The following is a 17,607-nucleotide window of genomic DNA, read 5'->3' as shown; positions in this document are numbered from 1 at the left end:
AGGACCCCCCGCCGCGGGTCTCCGGGGCACTCCGGGGTGGAAGGACCCCCTGCCGCTGAATTGCCACCAAAGACCCGGAGCGGAAGACGCTCCGGGGACCCAGGACCCACGAGAGTTTTTCGGGGCCCCCACAGCGAGTGAAGGACCCTGCTCCAGGGGCCCCAAAAAACTCTCGTGGGGGCCCCTGCAGGGCCCGGAGCCTGGGGCAAATTGCCCCACTTGCCCCGCCCCCCGGGCGGCCCTGGGCTCCTCTCTGACCTGCTCCCTCTGCCTTACAGGACTCCAGACCCGTGGCAGCCAGCCCAGCCCAGCCCAGCCCAGCCCAGCCCAGCTCGTTCTTCCCCCGTCGGATCGTCAGAGGAAAAGCAAAGGTAGCGCCGAAATGCAGCCCATCGGGGGAGGGGGGCAATGGGCGGGGGGCTGGTTACACGGGGACCCCTCGCCCGGTGCTGAGATGCGGCTGGCTCTGGGGTGGGGGCTGGTTACACGGGGACCCCTCGCCCGGCGCTGAGATGCGGCTGGCTCTGGGGTGGGGGCTGGTTACACGGGGACCCCTCGCCTGGTGCTGAGATGCGGCTGGCTCTGGGGTGGGGGCTGGTTATACGGGGACCCCTCGCCCAGTGCTGAGATGCGGCTGGCTCTGGGGGGGGACACGGGCTGGTTATACAGGGACCCCTCGCCCGGTGGTGAGATGCGGCTGGCTCTGGGGTGGGACACGGGCTGGTTATACGGGGACCCCTCGCCCGGCGCTGAGATGCGGCTGGCTCTGGGGTGGGACACGGGCTGGTTATACGGGGACCCCTCGCCCGGTGCTGAGATGCGGCTGGCTCTGGGGTGGGACACGGGCTGGTTATACAGGGACCCCTCGCCCGGCGCTGAGATGCGGCTGGCTCTGGGGTGGGGGCTGGTTACACGGGGACCCCTCGCCCGGTGCTGAGATGCGGCTGGCTCTGGGGTGGGACACGGGCTGGTTATACGGGGACCCCTCGCCCGGCGCTGAGATGCGGCTGGCTCTGGGGTGGGACACGGGCTGGTTATACAGGGACCCCTCGCCCGGCGCTGAGATGCGGCTGGCTCTGGGGTGGGACACGGGCTGGTTATACGGGGACCCCTCGCCCGGTGCTGAGTTGCGGCTGGCTCTGGGGTGGGGGCTGGTTATACGGGGACCCCTCGCCCGGTGCTGAGATGCGGCTGGCTCTGGGGTGGGGGCTGGTTATACGGGGACCCCTCGCCCGGTGCTGAGATGCGGCTGGCTCTGGGGTGGGACACGGGCTGGTTATACAGAGGCCCCTCAGCAAGAGGCGATTGCTGCGCCTTGGTGGCAGCTGCAGGAAGTGCACCCCACCTAGTCCAGCTCCCCCAGGGGATGCTCGGGGTGGGGGGTTTCTGCCCCTCGCGCTCTGTCGGGGAACTACAGCACCCCAGGGTTGTGGGTTCGAATCCCGGCTGGGCAGGGGCCTGGGTCGCCCACCGCCCGCTGCCGCCCGCAGAGCCCGCCATGCCGGACGCAGAGATGGCCGAGTTCGGGGCCGCCGCCCCCTACCTGCGCCAGTCGGACAAGCTGCGGCTCGAGGCGCAGACCCGGCCCTTCGACCTGAAGAAGGACATCTTCGTGCCGGACACCAAGGAGGAGTTTGTCAAGGCCAAGATCCTCTCCCGGGAGGGTGGCAAGATCACCGCCGAGACCGAGAACGGCCAGGTGCGGGGGAGGGGGTGTGGGGGGGGGTGCCCCAGACAGCCCCATCCACACAGCTCTCAACTGCCCCCCCCCAGTGTCACGGCGTCCCCCCCAGGCTCCAGACGCCATCCTCCATGGTGCCCCCCAGTGCCTCCTGGGCCCCCCGTTCACGAAGGGGTGGCTGCTCCTCCCCCACACCCCCAAAGTGACCCCACCTCCTCCTCCTCCTCCAGGAACCCCCCCTCCAGCCCCCGCCCCTCATGAGTTCATCTCGGGCCCCCCAAACTCCTCTAGCCCCTCCCACTCCTACAGTGCCCCCTGGAGGCTGATCCCGGTTCCTCTGGGGGCTGCCTGCCCCAGACGGCACCCACCTCCCCAGCCCTCCTCTTTGCACCAGGGTCCCCCGCGCTAACGCCGCCCGGGGCTCTCTCGGTGTGTGTGTTGGGGGTGTCCCTGCAGACGGTGACGGTGAAGGAGGATCAGATCATGCAGCAGAACCCGCCAAAGTTCGACAAGATCGAGGACATGGCCATGCTGACGTTCCTGCACGAGCCGGCCGTGCTGTACAACCTCAAGGAGCGATACGCCGCCTGGATGATCTACGTGAGTCTGGGTGGGGGGTGCCCCCTGCTGGGCTCTGCCAGCTTCCCATCCCCGGCCTCCCCCCTGGGGCGAGGGACAAAATACCCAGACCTCCACGCGACCCACCCCTGCGTCGGGGCTGCAGTATTTCTGGGGGCTCTACATCTAGAGCCGTTCTGGAGCCGGCCGTTCTAGATCAGGGGCGTTTGGAGCGGTTCCCCATCCAATGGCTCTGTTTAGAGCCATTCTACGTCAGCACATCAGTCCATCTTCTAGATCAGAGGGGTCAAGGGTTGAGGACACTCTCCATCTTCTAGTTTAGAGCCGTTCTAGAACAGAAACTCATTCACTGTTTTAGGTCAGGGGCATTGGAGCCATTTTAGAGCAGAAACTCAATGTCTCGTCTAGATGGGGGGTTGGTGGTAGAGCAATTCTGGAGGAGGGGCTTCCGCTCCGCTTCTAGATTAAGGATGTTAGTGTCATTCCGTACTGGTGGGGGTTTCCTCTCCTGCTAGACTGGGATTGGGTGGCATTATCTCTTCTTCTAGATGGAGGTTGGGTGGTGTCATTTTCTCCTTTCTTGGATCACGGGGGACGGGGAGAGGCATCATCTCCATTATCTTCCCATTCTCCGGCCTCCCCCCCATCCCATTCCCCCTCTCCAGACCTACTCGGGGCTGTTCTGCGTGACGGTCAATCCCTACAAGTGGTTGCCAGTCTATAACGCGGAGGTGGTAGGCGCCTACAGGGGCAAGAAGAGAAGCGAAGCCCCACCCCACATCTTCTCCATCTCTGACAACGCCTACCAGAACATGCTGACGGGTAGGGACCTAACCCTATCCTTAACTATAGTCCTAACCATAAATAGAACCCTAACCTTAACTCTACCCCAGCTATAACCCTATCCTTAACTATACCCCTAACCATAACCATAAATATAACCCTAACCTTAACTCTACCCCAGCTATAACCCTATCCTTAACTATACCCCTAACCATAACCACAAATAGAACCCTAACCTTAACTCTACCCCAGCTATAACCCTATCCTTAACTATACCCCTAACCATAACCATAAATATAACCCTAACCTTAACTCTACCCCAGCTATAACCCTATCCTTAACTATACCCCTAACCATAACCATAAATATAACCTTAACCTTAATTCTACTCCAGCCATAGCCATAAATATAAACCTAACCTTAACTATACTCCTATCCATAAGCTTAACCCTAATTATACCCCTAACCCTAAACATCGTCTCTAGCCCTAACTATACCCCTAAGCATAAACCCCTAACCTGCACACCTATCCCACGGCTTCCTTTCCCTCTCTGCCTACCAGCACATGTGGATGGGTAAAGGACGTCCACTCTGATCTGGGGTGGGGGGCACCCTGGGGTGGGCAGGATGGGGCTAGGTAGCTTCTATCCACCTCATGCTGCTTCTCCTCCCCTTCTTCTTTCCAGATCGGGAGAACCAGTCAATCCTCATCACGTGAGTGTCACCCCATCCCTCCCTCTCTCGACCCCTCATCCCCCCGCAAAATCACTGCACCCCAAAACCTTTAACAGCCCCCTTGAAGTCTGATCCTGCCCCCCAAAGTTTTAACCCTTCTTGTATTGTAGCCCCAACTCTTCAAGTCTTAGCCCCACCGACTAAAGTTTTAACCTCCCCGCCCCCTCGCTGAATTCTGAAGCCCCGCCCCCTCGCTGAATTCTGAAGCCCCGCCCCCTCGCTGAATTCTGAAGCCCCGCCCCCTCTCTTAAGTCCTGACTCCTGAATTCTGCATGGAGTCTTCCTGCTTCTCCAGCGCTCGGGCCAGGGCCGCCCAGAGGGGGGGGCAAGAGGGGCAATTTGCCCCAGGCCCCGGGCCCAGCAGGGGCCCCCACCAGAGTTTTTCGGGGCCCCTGGAGCGGGGTCCTTCACTCGCTCCGGGGGGGCCCGGAAAACTCTCGCGGGGCCGGGCGCAGGAGCTTCTGCCGCTCCCGGTCTTCGCCGGCGGGGTGGGGGGGTCCTTCCGCTCCGGGGCGGAAGGACCCCCGGCCGGCGAATTACTGCCGAAGACGGAGCGGGACCCGCCGCCGAAGTGCAGCTCGGTCTTTGGCGGTAATTCGGCGGCGGGGGGCCCTTCCCTTCCGGGACCCGCCGCCGAATCGCCCCGAAGACCCGCGGCGGGAGGTCCCCGCCGCCGAATTACCGCCGAAGACCGGGCTGCGCTTTGGCGGCGGGTCCCGCTTCGGCGGTAATTCGGCGGCAGGGGGGGCCCTGCTGCGGGTCTTCGGAGCACTTCGGCAGCGGGTCCCGGAACGGAAGGGCCCCCCACCGCCGAAGACCCCAGGCCCCCGGAATCCTCTGGGCGGCCCTGGCTCGGGCTGGGTGGGGCACAGGCAGGAGGGGCTGTGTCTCACTCTCTCTCCTCCTGTCCCCTAGCGGAGAATCTGGGGCGGGGAAGACCGTGAACACCAAGCGGGTCATTCAGTACTTTGCCGTCATCGCGGCCATCAGTGACCGCAGCAAGAAGGAGCAGGTGGACAAGAGCAAGGTGTGGCCTCCACCCATCTGTGCCTGTATCCATCCCCATGTCCATCCACCTGTGCCCACCCCATGTCCATCCACCTGTGCCCACCCCATGTCCATCCACCTGTGCCCACCCCCATGTCCATCCACCTGTGCCCACCCCATGTCCATCCACCTGTGCCCATCCCCATGTCCATCCACCTGTGCCCACCCCATGTCCATCCACCTGTGCCCACCCCCATGTCCATCCACCTGTGCCCACCCCATGTCCATCCACCTGTGCCCACCCCCATATCCATCTGTCCACCCCCATGTCCATCCACCTGTGCCCATCCCCATATCCATCTGTCCACCCCCATGTCCATCCACCTGTGCCCACCCCATGTCCATCCACCTGTGCCCACCCCCATGTCCATCTGTCCATCCCTGGCCTTGTGTTTATCTCAGGAGTCGGCAACCTCTGGCACACGGCCGCCAAGGTAAGCACCCTGGCGGGCTGGGCCGGTGTGTTTACCTGCTGCATCCGCAGGTTCGGCCGATTGCGGCTCCCACTGGCCGCGGTTTGCTGCTCCAGGCCAATGGGGGCTGCGGGAAGGGCGGCCAGCACATCCCTCAGCCTGCGCTGTTTCCCACAGCCCCCATTGGCCTGGAGTGGCGAACCGCAGCCAGTGGAAGCTGCGATCGGCCAAACCTGTGGACATGTAGATAAATGCGGCAGGTAAACAAATCGGCCCAGCCCGCCAAGGTGCTTACCTTGGCGGGCCGCATGCCAAAGGTTGCCAATCCCTGATTTATCTGCTACCATCCATCCATCCCCATCCCTCCATCTCTGTACCCACCTATCTATCCCATTCCTATATCTGTTCACCCATCCATCCATCCCCCTGTCTGTCTGTCCATCCTCACATATGTCCGTATGTCCATCCATCTATCTCTCATTCTTCCCATGGCCCATTCTCTGTCTCGCTCCTCCCTTTCTGCCCTCTAATTATTTCCTTTTCCTTTTCCCTCAACTGTATGATGCTTCTCCTTCAGGGGACCTTGGAGGATCAAATCATCCAGGCCAACCCTGCCCTGGAGGCCTTTGGCAATGCCAAGACTGTGAGGAACGACAACTCGTCCCGATTCGTGAGTATCCTGGAATTGGGGTGGAGGTGGAGAGCTGGGAGAGGGGTATGTGGGGCTGTGTCTGGGGTGGGAACTCTGGAGAAGGAAGCCATGGGGCTGTTGTTGCAGATGTGGGGGTTGGTGGAGGAGGTTATGGGGTGGGGTTGGGGTGGAAAGAGGTTGTGTGGTTGTATGTCTGGGGAGAGAGGTCTGTGTGGTTGTATGTGGGGTGGAGGTGTCTTTGGGGGAGGGATCTATGGGACTGTCTATGGAGTTTGGGACTCTGAAGGGAGTGTCTGGGATGGGAGAATCTATAGGGACGGAGATTGTGGGGCTGTCTGTCAGGTGGGAGATCTGGGGGAGAAGTCTCAGTGTCTGTCTACGGGGATTGAGGTCTGAAGGGCCATGTGTGGGATGAGTGGCTGTGGGGAAGAAGGTTGTGGGGCTGTGTGGGAGTCGGGGGAAGGGGTCTGTATTTGGAGTCTGGGGGCTATCCCTGCTGTACTAGCCCCTAATCCTGAGCATTCTCCCTCCCTCTCTAGGGTAAATTCATCCGGATTCATTTTGGGGCGACGGGGAAGTTGGCTTCAGCTGATATAGAGACCTGTGAGTGTGCTGAATGTCAATGTTCTCTGCCTCCATCCCATGCCTCATGGGTTTATGCTTCCTCTCTGCCTCTCCCCACATCTTTTCTCTAACCCACTCTTTCCCCCTTCCCCTCAGATCTCCTGGAAAAATCCCGGGTCATCTTCCAGCTTAAATCTGAGAGGAGCTATCACATCTACTACCAGATCCTGTCCAACAAGAAGCCAGAACTCCTGGGTGAGAATCTTCAGCAACCCAGGCAGATTGTGCTTGGGCTGTAGTGAACAGCCTCATGTCTACGTGAGTGTGTCTAGCTGAGTAGCTTCACGTCTTCATGAGCTGAGTGGTGTGTCCACAAAGCTTGTTAAGGTGACTGGACTAGTATCCTTAGGTAAAGTTGAGCTCCCTTGAGTCTGAGTCAAGTGGAGTGACTCTAGTATCCTTGCATTGAATCCCTTCCAGTCTCAGTGAGATGATGAACTCTAGTATCCTTAAACTGAGTTCCCTTGAGTCTTGCAAGTAGAGTGGAGTGACCTTATGTCGTGTTGATTTGACATGAGCTGAGCATTCGCACATCTTAGTATGTTTAAAGGCATCAAATCTTGTTGAGTTGCGTGGCCTCCAGTCTTGTTAGATTGAATTAGCATCTTCAAGTCTGGCTGAGATCCTCAAATCCAGAAGAGCTGAATTCAGTGTCCTCAAGTCCTGTTGAGTCTGGGTGAGTTGACTCATGTTGGGTAGAGTGACTTCAGGTCTTGAGGAATTGAACTGGGTGGCCCCAAGTCCTTGATCTTTGCTTGCTGAGCTGGTTTTGGTTGAGTGGCATCCTCACTCTTTCACTAAGTTGAGTTGCACACATGAGTCATATAGACAAGGGTCGTGTGTCCATCCGTAACCTATCAGCTTCCCTCTGCAGACATGATGCTGGTGACCAACAACCCATATGACTACGCCTTCATCTCCCAAGGAGAGACAACGGTGTCTTCCATTGATGACGCTGATGAGTTGATAGCCACCGATGTGAGTATAGCCAGGGCCAGCAGGGGACCAGGAAGACTCTTGAGGGACCACTGGCTGGGAAGCCATTGCTGCCTCTTCCTCAGTCGGAAGCCTTGACCTTTTGTCCCTCCCAACACAGAGCGCCTTTGACATCTTGGGCTTCACCCAGGAGGAGAAGAACTCCTTGTACAAGCTGACGGGCGCCATCATGCACTTCGGGAACATGAAGTTCAAGCAGAAGCAGCGCGAGGAGCAGGCCGAGCCCGACGGCACTGAGGGTGGGCACTGGTGATGACCAGGGCCAATGCAGGGTGGGGATTGGTCATGCCCAGGGCTGGGGGAATGGAAGATGAACATTGTCTCCTTTGCTTTTCCAGAGGCGGACAAATCCGCCTACCTGATGGGGTTGAACTCGTCAGATCTACTGAAGGGGCTTGTTCACCCACGGGTCAAGGTGGGAAACGAGTATGTGACCAAGGGGCAGACCGTCCAGCAGGTGAGAACCCGCTTCCTTCCTTCCTTCCTTCTTTTTCACTCCTTCTTTCCTCTCCTCTTTCTGTCTTATTTTTTCTTTCACTCTTTCTTTGTGTCTCATTCTTTCTTTTATTTCCTCCACTTTACCGTTCTTTCTGTCTCGGTTTCTTCCAATGTTTTTCTTTCTTTTATTCTTTTACTTTGCGTGTTTCTCCTTCTCTCACTGCTTCATTTCTTTCTACATTTCACTGTTTCTTCCCTGTTTCTCATTCTTGCTTTCACCTGAATTGAGCCTGGGTGATTGGAAATGGGTCTCATGAGTTCAGCCCAGAGTGCGGGGATCCATACTCAGGGACCACCAGGCCTGGGATTCATCCTCCCAGCCTGCAAGAGCAATAGGTAACCAGGTCATTTGTCATCCTCCAGGTATCTTATGCTGTAGGAGCCCTGGCCAAGTCCGTGTATGAGAAGATGTTCGGCTGGATGGTGACCAGGATCAACAACACGCTTGAGACGAAGCAGCCGCGTCAATATTTCATTGGCGTGCTGGACATTGCTGGCTTTGAGATCTTCGATGTAAGTGATTCCCCCAGCAGGGGGTACTGTAGGGAGCAGGGCAGGGCACTGGCTATGGGGGAGTTCCTGGCTTCTCCAGCTCCAGCCTCTCCCAGCAGAGGGTGCTGTAGGGACTGCTGATTGTGGTGCAGTTCCTCCCTTCCTCCATTAGGTGGCTCTATAGAAAAGCACCACCTGGTAGGCACAGTTACACTCTGGTATGTCTTCCCCAGATGCCTCTATGCTCTCACCATAGCAGGGGGCACTTTTTGTTCTCACTCGTCTCTTGTTCCCCAACCTCCTCCCCAGTTCAACAGCTTTGAGCAGCTCTGCATCAACTTCACCAACGAGAAGCTGCAGCAGTTCTTCAACCACCACATGTTCGTGCTGGAGCAGGAGGAGTACAAGAAAGAGGGGATCGAGTGGGTGTTCATTGACTTTGGCATGGACCTGCAGGCCTGCATAGACCTTATCGAGAAGGTACCTCCCAACGCCACTCCATCACAACCCTCCATGCCTCCGTTCTGGCTGCTGGAGTAGGGTCTGCAGTCCGGTTTTGCTTCTCATTTCCAGCCTCGGCTGATCCCTGGCCAGTTCATCCCATTTTGCTCTTGTGCCGATGTTCTCCTTTCACTTCATCAGCTCTTCTCCCTCCCTGGTGTCTCCCTCCCACAATGTATTCATTGAGCACCCAGATCCCCTCTCAGCCTGTGTTTGACGCTAAACAGGCCCAGCTCTTTCATTCGCCTCCCATAAGACCTGCTCTCCGTTCCCCTGATTGTCCCAGCAGCCCTTCTTTCTGGAACAGGTGACTGGAATTGCACACCGGATCCCAGATGGGGTTTTGCCAGTGCCTTGTCCAATGGCATTAAAACCTCCCTATGTCTCCTGGAGAAACCTGTCCTGACAAGCCATAGGACAGCGTTGGCCTTTTCCACAGCCACATCATGTCCGTTACAATGTCAGTTTCCAGGTCAGAGCTCGGAGCACTCTGGACACTGAAGCAGGGCCCACAAGAATTGGGCAGGAAGAGAATCTAATTCCCTGGGGCAGCATTAAGCTGCTTATCTCCAAGACCAGCCTTTCTGTTCCTGCAGCCCCTGCCTCATTCACTCCATGCTTTGCAACTCACGCAGCACGTGAGGCAGGATCTGGCAGACACAGCCCTGGTTCAGTCCATGCCAGGCGCTGAAGGAGGCAGGGTTCTGTGGGAACACAGCACATGATCACAGAATTGAAGTTGTCTCTTATGAGGGGCAGAATTAAGGGTAGAGAGGCAGCCTTAATCCTTTGCTGTATGCCTGTGGTGACTCCTCGTTGTCTCTGTCCTGCAGCCCATGGGCATCATGTCCATCCTGGAGGAGGAGTGCATGTTCCCCAAGGCGACGGACATGACCTTCAAGGCCAAGCTCTACGACAACCACCTGGGCAAGTCAGGGAACTTCGGCAAGCCACGGAACATCAAGGGGAAGCCGGAGGCGCATTTCTCCCTCATGCACTATGCCGGCACGGTGGACTACAACATCATGGGCTGGCTGCAGAAGAACAAGGACCCGCTCAATGAGACCGTGGTGGGGCTCTACCAGAAATCCGCCCTCAAACTGCTTTCCCTCCTCTTCGCCAACTATGCGGGGACTGATGCAGGTAAGACCCCTCTCCCCTGAGTCCCACCCCCCGCTCTAACCACCAGACCCCACTCCCCTGAGTCCCATCCCCGCTCTAACCACTAGACCCCACTCCCCTGAGTCCCACCCCCCGCTCTAACCACTAGACCCCACTCCCCTGAGTCCCACCCCCCGCTCTAACCACCAGACCCCACTCCCCTGAGTCCCATCCCCCGCTCTAACCACCAGACCCCACTCCCCTGAGTCCCAGCCCCCCTGCTCTAACCACCAGACCCCACTCCCCTGAGTCCCACCCCCCGCTCTAACCACCAGACCCCACTCCCCTGAGTCCCACCCCCCGCTCTAACCACCAGACCCCACTCCCCTGAGTCCCAGCCCCCGCTCTAACCACCAGACCCCACTCCCCTGAGTCCCAGCCCCCCTGCTCTAACCACCAGACCCCACTCCCCTGAGTCCCAGCCCCCTGCTCTAACCACTAGACCCCACTCCCCTGAGTCACACCCCCTTGTTTAACCACTAGACCCCACTCCCCTGAGTCCCACCCCCCGCTCTAACCACCAGACCCCACTCCCCTGAGTCCCACCCCCGCTCTAACCACCAGACCCCACTCCCCTGAGTCCCAGCCCCCTGCTCTAACCACCAGACCCCACTCCCCTGAGTCCCAGCCCCCCTGCTCTAACCACCAGACCCCACTCCCCTGAGTCCCAGCCCCCCGCTCTAACCACCAGACCCCACTCCCCTGAGTCCCATCCCCCCCGCTCTAACCACCAGACCCCACGCCCCGGAGTCCCACCCCTGCTCTAACCACCAGACCCCACTCCCCTGAGTCCCAGCCCCTGCTCTAACCACCAGACCCCACTCCCCTGAGTCCCAGCCCCCTGCTCTAACCACCAGACCCCACTCCCCTGAGTCCCACCCCCCCGCTCTAACCACCAGACCCCACTCCCCTGAGTCCCAGCCCCCCGCTCTAACCACCAGACCCCACGCCCCTGAGTCCCACCCCCCTGCTCTAACCACCAGACCCCACTCCCCTGAGTCCCAGCCCCCTGCTCTAACCACCAGACCCCACTCCCCTGAGTCCCAGCCCCCCGCTCTAACCACCAGACCCCACTCCCCTGAGTCCCAGCCCCCGCTCTAACCACCAGACCCCACTCCCCTGAGTCCCACCCCCCCGCTCTAACCACCAGACCCCACTCCCCTGAGTCCCAGCCCCCTGCTCTAACCACCAGACCCCACTCCCCTGAGTCCCAGCCCCCTGCTCTAACCACCAGACCCCACTCCCCTGAGTCCCAGCCCCCTGCTCTAACCACCAGACCCCACTCCCCTGAGTCCCAGCCCCCCGCTCTAACCACCAGACCCCACTCCCCTGAGTCCCAGCCCCCTGCTCTAACCACCAGACCCCACTCCCCTGAGTCCCACCCCCCGCTCTAACCACCAGACCCCACTCCCCTGAGTCCCACCCCTGCTCTAACCACCAGACCCCACTCCCCTGAGTCCCACCCCCTGCTCTAACCACCAGACCCCACTCCCCTGAGTCCCAGCCCCCTGCTCTAACCACCAGACCCCACTCCCCTGAGTCCCAGCCCCCCGCTCTAACCACCAGACCCCACTCCCCTGAGTCCCCCCCGCTCTAACCACCAGACCCCACTCCCCTGAGTCCCCCCCGCTCTAACCACCAGACCCCACTCCCCTGAGTCCCACCCCCCCGCTCTAACCACCAGACCCCACACCCCTCAGCCCCCCCCCGCTCTAACCACCAGACCCCACTCCCCTGAGTCCCACCCCGCTCTAACCACCAGACCCCACTCCCCTGAGTCCCAGCCCCCGCTCTAACCACCAGACCCCACTCCCCTGAGTCCCCCCCCGCTCTAACCACCAGACCCCACTCCCCTGAGTCCCCCCCCGCTCTAACCACCAGACCCCACTCCCCTGAGTCCCAGCCCCGCTCTAACCACCAGACCCCACTCCCCTGAGTCCCCCCCCTGCTCTAACCACCAGACCCCACTCCCCTGAGTCCCACCCCCCGCTCTAACCACCAGACCCCACTCCCCTGAGTCCCACCCCCCTGCTCTAACCACCAGACCCCACTCCCCTGAGTCCCAGCCCCTGCTCTAACCACCAGACCCCACTCCCCTGCGTCCCCGCCCCCTCTATCCACACCCGACCCCACTCCCGTGAGACACCCCCCTGCTCTAACCACCAGACCCCACTCCCCTGAGTCCCAGCCCCCTGCTCTAACCACCAGACCCCACTCCCCTGAGTCCCCCCCCCGCTCTAACCACCAGACCCCACTCCCCTGAGTCCCAGCCCCCGCTCTAACCACCAGACCCCACTCCCCTGAGTCCCACCCCCGCTCTAACCACCAGACCCCACTCCCCTGAGTCCCACCCCCTGCTCTAACCACCAGACCCCACTCCCCTGAGTCCCCCCCCCCTGCTCTAACCACCAGACCCCACTCCCCTGAGTCCCACCCCCCTGCTCTAACCACCAGACCCCACTCCCCTGAGTCCCACCCCCCTGCTCTAACCACCAGACCCCACTCCCCTGAGTCCCACCCCCCTGCTCTAACCACCAGACCCCACTCCCCTGAGTCCCACCCCCGCTCTAACCACCAGACCCCACTCCCCTGAGTCCCAGCCCCCGCTCTAACCACCAGACCCCTCTCCCCTGAGTCCCAGCCCCCGCTCTAACCACCAGACCCCACTCCCCTGAGTCCCAGCCCCCTGCTCTAACCAACAGACCCCACTCCCCTGAGTCCCACCCCCCGCTCTAACCACCAGACCCCACTCCCCTGAGTCCCACCCCCCGCTCTAACCACCAGACCCCACTCCCCTGAGTCCCACCCCCTGCTCTAACCACCAGACCCCACTCCCCTGAGTCCCAGCCCCCTGCTCTAACCACCAGACCCCACTCCCCTGAGTCCCAGCCCCTGCTCTAACCACCAGACCCCACTCCCCTGAGTCCCACCCCCCGCTCTAACCACCAGACCCCACTCCCCTGAGTCCCACCCCCGCTCTAACCACCAGACCCCACTCCCCTGAGTCCCACCCCCCTGCTCTAACCACCAGACCCCACTCCCCTGAGTCCCACCCCCCTGCTCTAACCACCAGACCCCACTCCCCTGAGTCCCAGCCCCCTGCTCTAACCACCAGACCCCACTCCCCTGAGTCCCACCCCCGCTCTAACCACCAGACCCCACTCCCCTGAGTCCCACCCCCCCGCTCTAACCACCAGACCCCACTCCCCTGAGTCCCACCCCCGCTCTAACCACCAGACCCCACACTCCCCTGAGTCCCACCCCGCTCTAACCACCAGACCCCACTCCCCTGAGTCCCAGCCCCCGCTCAAACCACCCGACCCACTCCCCTGAGTCCCACCCCCTGCTCTAACCACCAGACCCCACTCCCCTGAGTCCCACCCCCCGCTCTAACCACCAGACCCCACACCCCTGAGTCCCACCCCTGCTCTAACCACCAGACCCCACTCCCCTGAGTCCCACCCCCTGCTCTAACCACCAGACCCCACTCCCCTGAGTCCCAGCCCCCGCTCTAACCACCAGACCCCACTCCCCTGAGTCCCAGCCCCTGCTCTAACCACCAGACCCCACTCCCCTGAGTCCCCCCCGCTCTAACCACCAGACCCCACTCCCCTGAGTCCCAGCCCCCCGCTCTAACCACCAGACCCCACTCCCCTGAGTCCCACCCCCGCTCTAACCACCAGACCCCACTCCCCTGAGTCCCAGCCCCCCGCTCTAACCACCAGACCCCACTCCCCTGAGTCCCACCCCCTGCTCTAACCACTAGACCCCACTCCCCTGAGTCCCCCCCCCGCTCTAACCACCAGACCCCACTCCCCTGAGTCCCACCCCCTGCTCTAACCACCAGACCCCACTCCCCTGAGTCCCACCCCCCTGCTCTAACCACCAGACCACCCTCCCCTGAGTCCCCCCCCCGCTCTAACCACCAGACCCCACTCCCCTGAGTCCCACCCCCCTGCTCTAACCACCAGACCCCACTCCCCTGAGTCCCCCCCCGCTCTGAACCACCAGACCCCACTCCCCTGAGTCCCAGCCCCCTGCTCTAACCACCAGACCCCACTCCCCTGAGTCCCACCCCCCTGCTCTAACCACCAGACCCCACTCCCCTGAGTCCCCCCCTGCTCTAACCACCAGACCCCACTCCCCTGAGTCCCAGCCCCCCGCTCTAACCACCAGACCCCACTCCCCTGAGTCCCACCCCCTGCTCTAACCACCAGACCCCACTCCCCTGAGTCCCACCCCTGCTCTAACCACCAGACCCCACTCCCCTGAGTCCCACCCCCCAGCTCTAACCACCAGACCCCACTCCCCTGAGTCCCACCCCCCGCTCTAACCACCAGACCCCCCTCCCCTGAGTCCCCGCCCCTGCTCTAACCACCAGACCCCACTCCCCTGAGTCCCACCCCCCCGCTCTAACCACCAGACCCCACTCCCCTGAGTCCCAGCCCCCCGCTCTAACCACCAGACCCCACCCCCCTGAGTCCCCCCCCCCGCTCTAACCACCAGACCCCACTCCCCTGAGCCCCCCCGCTCTAACCACCAGACCCCACTCCCCTGAGTCCCAGCCCCCTGCTCTAACCACCAGACCCCACTCCCCTGAGTCCCACCCCCCCGCTCTAACCACCAGACCCCACTCCCCTGAGTCCCACCCCCCGCTCTAACCACCAGACCCCACTCCCCTGAGTCCCAGCCCCCGCTCTAACCACCAGACCCCACTCCCCTGAGTCCCCCCCCGCTCTAACCACCAGACCCCACTCCCCTGAGTCCCACCCCCCGCTCTAACCACCAGACCCCACTCCCCTGAGTCCCAGCCCCCCGCTCTAACCACCAGACCCCACTCCCCTGAGTCCCCGCCCGCTCTAACCACTAGACCCCACTCCCCTGAGTCCCACCCCCCGCTCTAACCACCAGACCCCACTCCCCTGAGTCCCACCCCCTGCTCTAACCACCAGACCCCACTCCCCTGAGTCCCAGCCCCGGGTTCTATCCACCACACCCCTCTCCCCTGAGTCCCAGCCCACCTGCTCTAACCACCAGACCCCACTCCCCTGAGTCCCACCCCCCCGCTCTAACCACCAGACCCCACTCCCCTGAGTCCCAGCCCCTGCTCTAACCACCCGACCGCCCTCCCCTTTGTCCCACCCCTGCTCTAACCACCAGACCCCACTCCCCTGAGTCCCAGCCACCAGCTCTAACCACCAGACCCCACTCCCCTGAGTCCCCCCCCTGCTCTAACCACCAGACCCCACTCCCCTGAGTTCCACCCCCCGCTCTAACCACCAGACCCCACTCCCCTGAGTCCCAGCCCCCTGCTCTAACCACCAGACCCCACTCCCCTGAGTCCCACCCCCGCTCTAACCACCAGACCCCACTCCCCTGAGTCCCACCCCCCCTCTAACCACCAGACCCCACTCCCCGGAGTCCCCCCCGGCTCTAACCACCAGACCCCACTCCCCTGAGTCCCACCCCCCTGCTCTAACCACCAGACCCCACTCCCCTGAGTCCCACCCCCCTGCTCTAACCACCAGACCCCACTCCCCTGAGTCCCACCCCCCTGCTCTAACCACCAGACCCCTCTCCCCTGAGTCCCCCCCCTGCTCTAACCACCAGACCCCACTCCCCTGAGTCCCACCCCCTGCTCTAACCACCAGACCCCACTCCCCTGAGTCCCAGCCCCCCGCTCTAACCACCAGACCCCACTCCCCTGAGTCCCAGCCCTGCTCTAACCACCAGACCCCACTCCCCTGAGTCCCAGCCCCCGCTCTAACCACCAGACCCCACTCCCCTGAGTCCCCCCCCGCTCTAACCACCAGACCCCACTCCCCTGAGTCCCAGCCCCCCGCTCTAACCACCAGACCCCACTCCCCTGAGTCCCAGCCCCCGCTCTAACCACCAGACCCCACTCCCCTGAGTCCCACCCCCCGCTCTAACCACTAGACCCCACTCCCCTGAGTCCCAGCCCCCGCTCTAACCACCAGACCCCACTCCTCTGAGTCCCACCCCCGCTCTAACCACCAGACCCCACTCCCCTGAGTCCCAGCCCCCCTGCTCTAACCACCAGACCCCACTCCCCTGAGTCCCACCCCCCGCTCTAACCACCAGACCCCACTCCCCTGAGTCCCACCCCCTGCTCTAACCACCAGACCCCACTCCCCTGAGTCCCCCCCCGCTCTAACCACCAGACCCCACTCCCCTGATTCCACCCCCCCGCTCTAACCACCAGACCCCACTCCCCTGAGTCCCACCCCTGCTCTAACCACCAGACCCCACTCCCCTGAGTCCCAGCCCCCGCTCTAACCACCAGACCCCACTCCCCTGAGTCCCACCCCCCTGCTCTAACCACCAGACCCCACTCCCCTGAGTCCCAGCCCCCGCTCTAACCACTAGACCCCACTCCCCTGAGTCCCACCCCCGCTCTAACCACCAGACCCCCCGCCCCTGAGTCCCAGCCCATGCTCTAACCACCAGACCCCACTCCCCTGAGTCCCACCCCCCTGCTCTAACCACCAGACCCCACTCCCCTGAGTCCCAGCCCCCTGCTCTAACCACCAGACCCCACTCCCCTGAGTCCCAGCCCACCTGCTCTAACCACCAGACCCCACTCCCCTGAGTCCCACCCCCCCGCTCTAACCACCAGACCCCACTCCCCTGAGTCCCAGCCCCTGCTCTAACCACCAGACCCCACTCCCCTGAGTCCCACCCCCCCGCTCTAACCACCAGACCCCACTCCCCTGAGTCCCAGCCCCCGCTCTAACCACCAGACCCCACTCCCCTGAGTCCCAGCCCCCGCTCTAACCACCAGACCCCACTCCCCTGAGTCCCACCCCCCGCTCTAACCACCAGACCCCACTCCCCTGAGTCCCACCCCCGCTCTAACCACCAGACCCCACTCCCCTGAGTCCCAGCCCCCGCTCTAACCACCAGACCCCACTCCCCTGAGTCCCCCCCCGCTCTAACCACCAGACCCCACTCCCCTGAGTCCCAGCCCCCTGCTCTAACCACCAGACCCCACTCCCCTGAGTCCCCCCCGCTCTAACCACCAGACCCCACTCCCCTGAGTCCCAGCCCCTGCTCTAACCACCAGACCCCACTCCCCTGAGTCCCACCCCCGCTCTAACCACCAGACCCCACTCCCCTGAGTCCCACCCCCTGCTCTAACCACCAGACCCCACTCCCCTGAGTCCCACCCCCCTGCTCTAACCACCAGACCCCACTCCCCTGAGTCCCACCCCTGCTCTAACCACCAGACCCCACTCCCCTGAGTCCCACCCCCCTGCTCTAACCACCAGACCCCACTCCCCTGAGTCCCAGCCCCCGCTTTAACCACCAGACCCCACTCCCCTGAGTCCCCCCCGCTCTAACCACCAGACCCCCCTCCCTTGAGTCCCACCCCCCCGCTCTAACCACCAGACCCCACTCCCCTGAGTCCCAGCCCCCGCTCTAAC

The 17,607-nt window shown here is 62.1% G+C and overlaps 1 protein-coding gene across 1 annotated transcript in view; it reads left to right on the top strand.

The window, feature by feature from the left end:
• The first annotated feature begins 235 nt into the window (after window positions 1–235).
• Window positions 236–17,607, top strand: part of LOC123348172 (myosin-7) — a 38,627-nt gene continuing 21,255 nt past the window's right edge. The window contains exons 1-15 of the mRNA XM_044985612.1: window positions 236–371; window positions 1,491–1,699; window positions 2,138–2,281; window positions 2,926–3,082; window positions 3,730–3,757; window positions 4,694–4,805; window positions 5,816–5,908; window positions 6,430–6,493; window positions 6,611–6,709; window positions 7,389–7,492; window positions 7,611–7,749; window positions 7,849–7,967; window positions 8,372–8,521; window positions 8,810–8,980; window positions 9,835–10,144. Of these exons, the coding sequence (XP_044841547.1) occupies window positions 1,499–1,699; window positions 2,138–2,281; window positions 2,926–3,082; window positions 3,730–3,757; window positions 4,694–4,805; window positions 5,816–5,908; window positions 6,430–6,493; window positions 6,611–6,709; window positions 7,389–7,492; window positions 7,611–7,749; window positions 7,849–7,967; window positions 8,372–8,521; window positions 8,810–8,980; window positions 9,835–10,144 (1,891 nt within the window). The 5' untranslated portion in view covers window positions 236–371; window positions 1,491–1,498. The remainder of the gene's footprint in view (window positions 372–1,490; window positions 1,700–2,137; window positions 2,282–2,925; window positions 3,083–3,729; window positions 3,758–4,693; window positions 4,806–5,815; window positions 5,909–6,429; window positions 6,494–6,610; window positions 6,710–7,388; window positions 7,493–7,610; window positions 7,750–7,848; window positions 7,968–8,371; window positions 8,522–8,809; window positions 8,981–9,834; window positions 10,145–17,607) is intronic.

The sequence above is a fragment of the Mauremys mutica genome, chromosome 13, assembly GCF_020497125.1.
Source record: "Mauremys mutica isolate MM-2020 ecotype Southern chromosome 13, ASM2049712v1, whole genome shotgun sequence".
In the NCBI taxonomy this organism is placed as follows: Eukaryota; Metazoa; Chordata; order Testudines; family Geoemydidae; genus Mauremys; species Mauremys mutica.
Note: the sequence above shows the minus strand (reverse complement) of the source record. Positions and strands in the feature narration are given on the sequence as shown.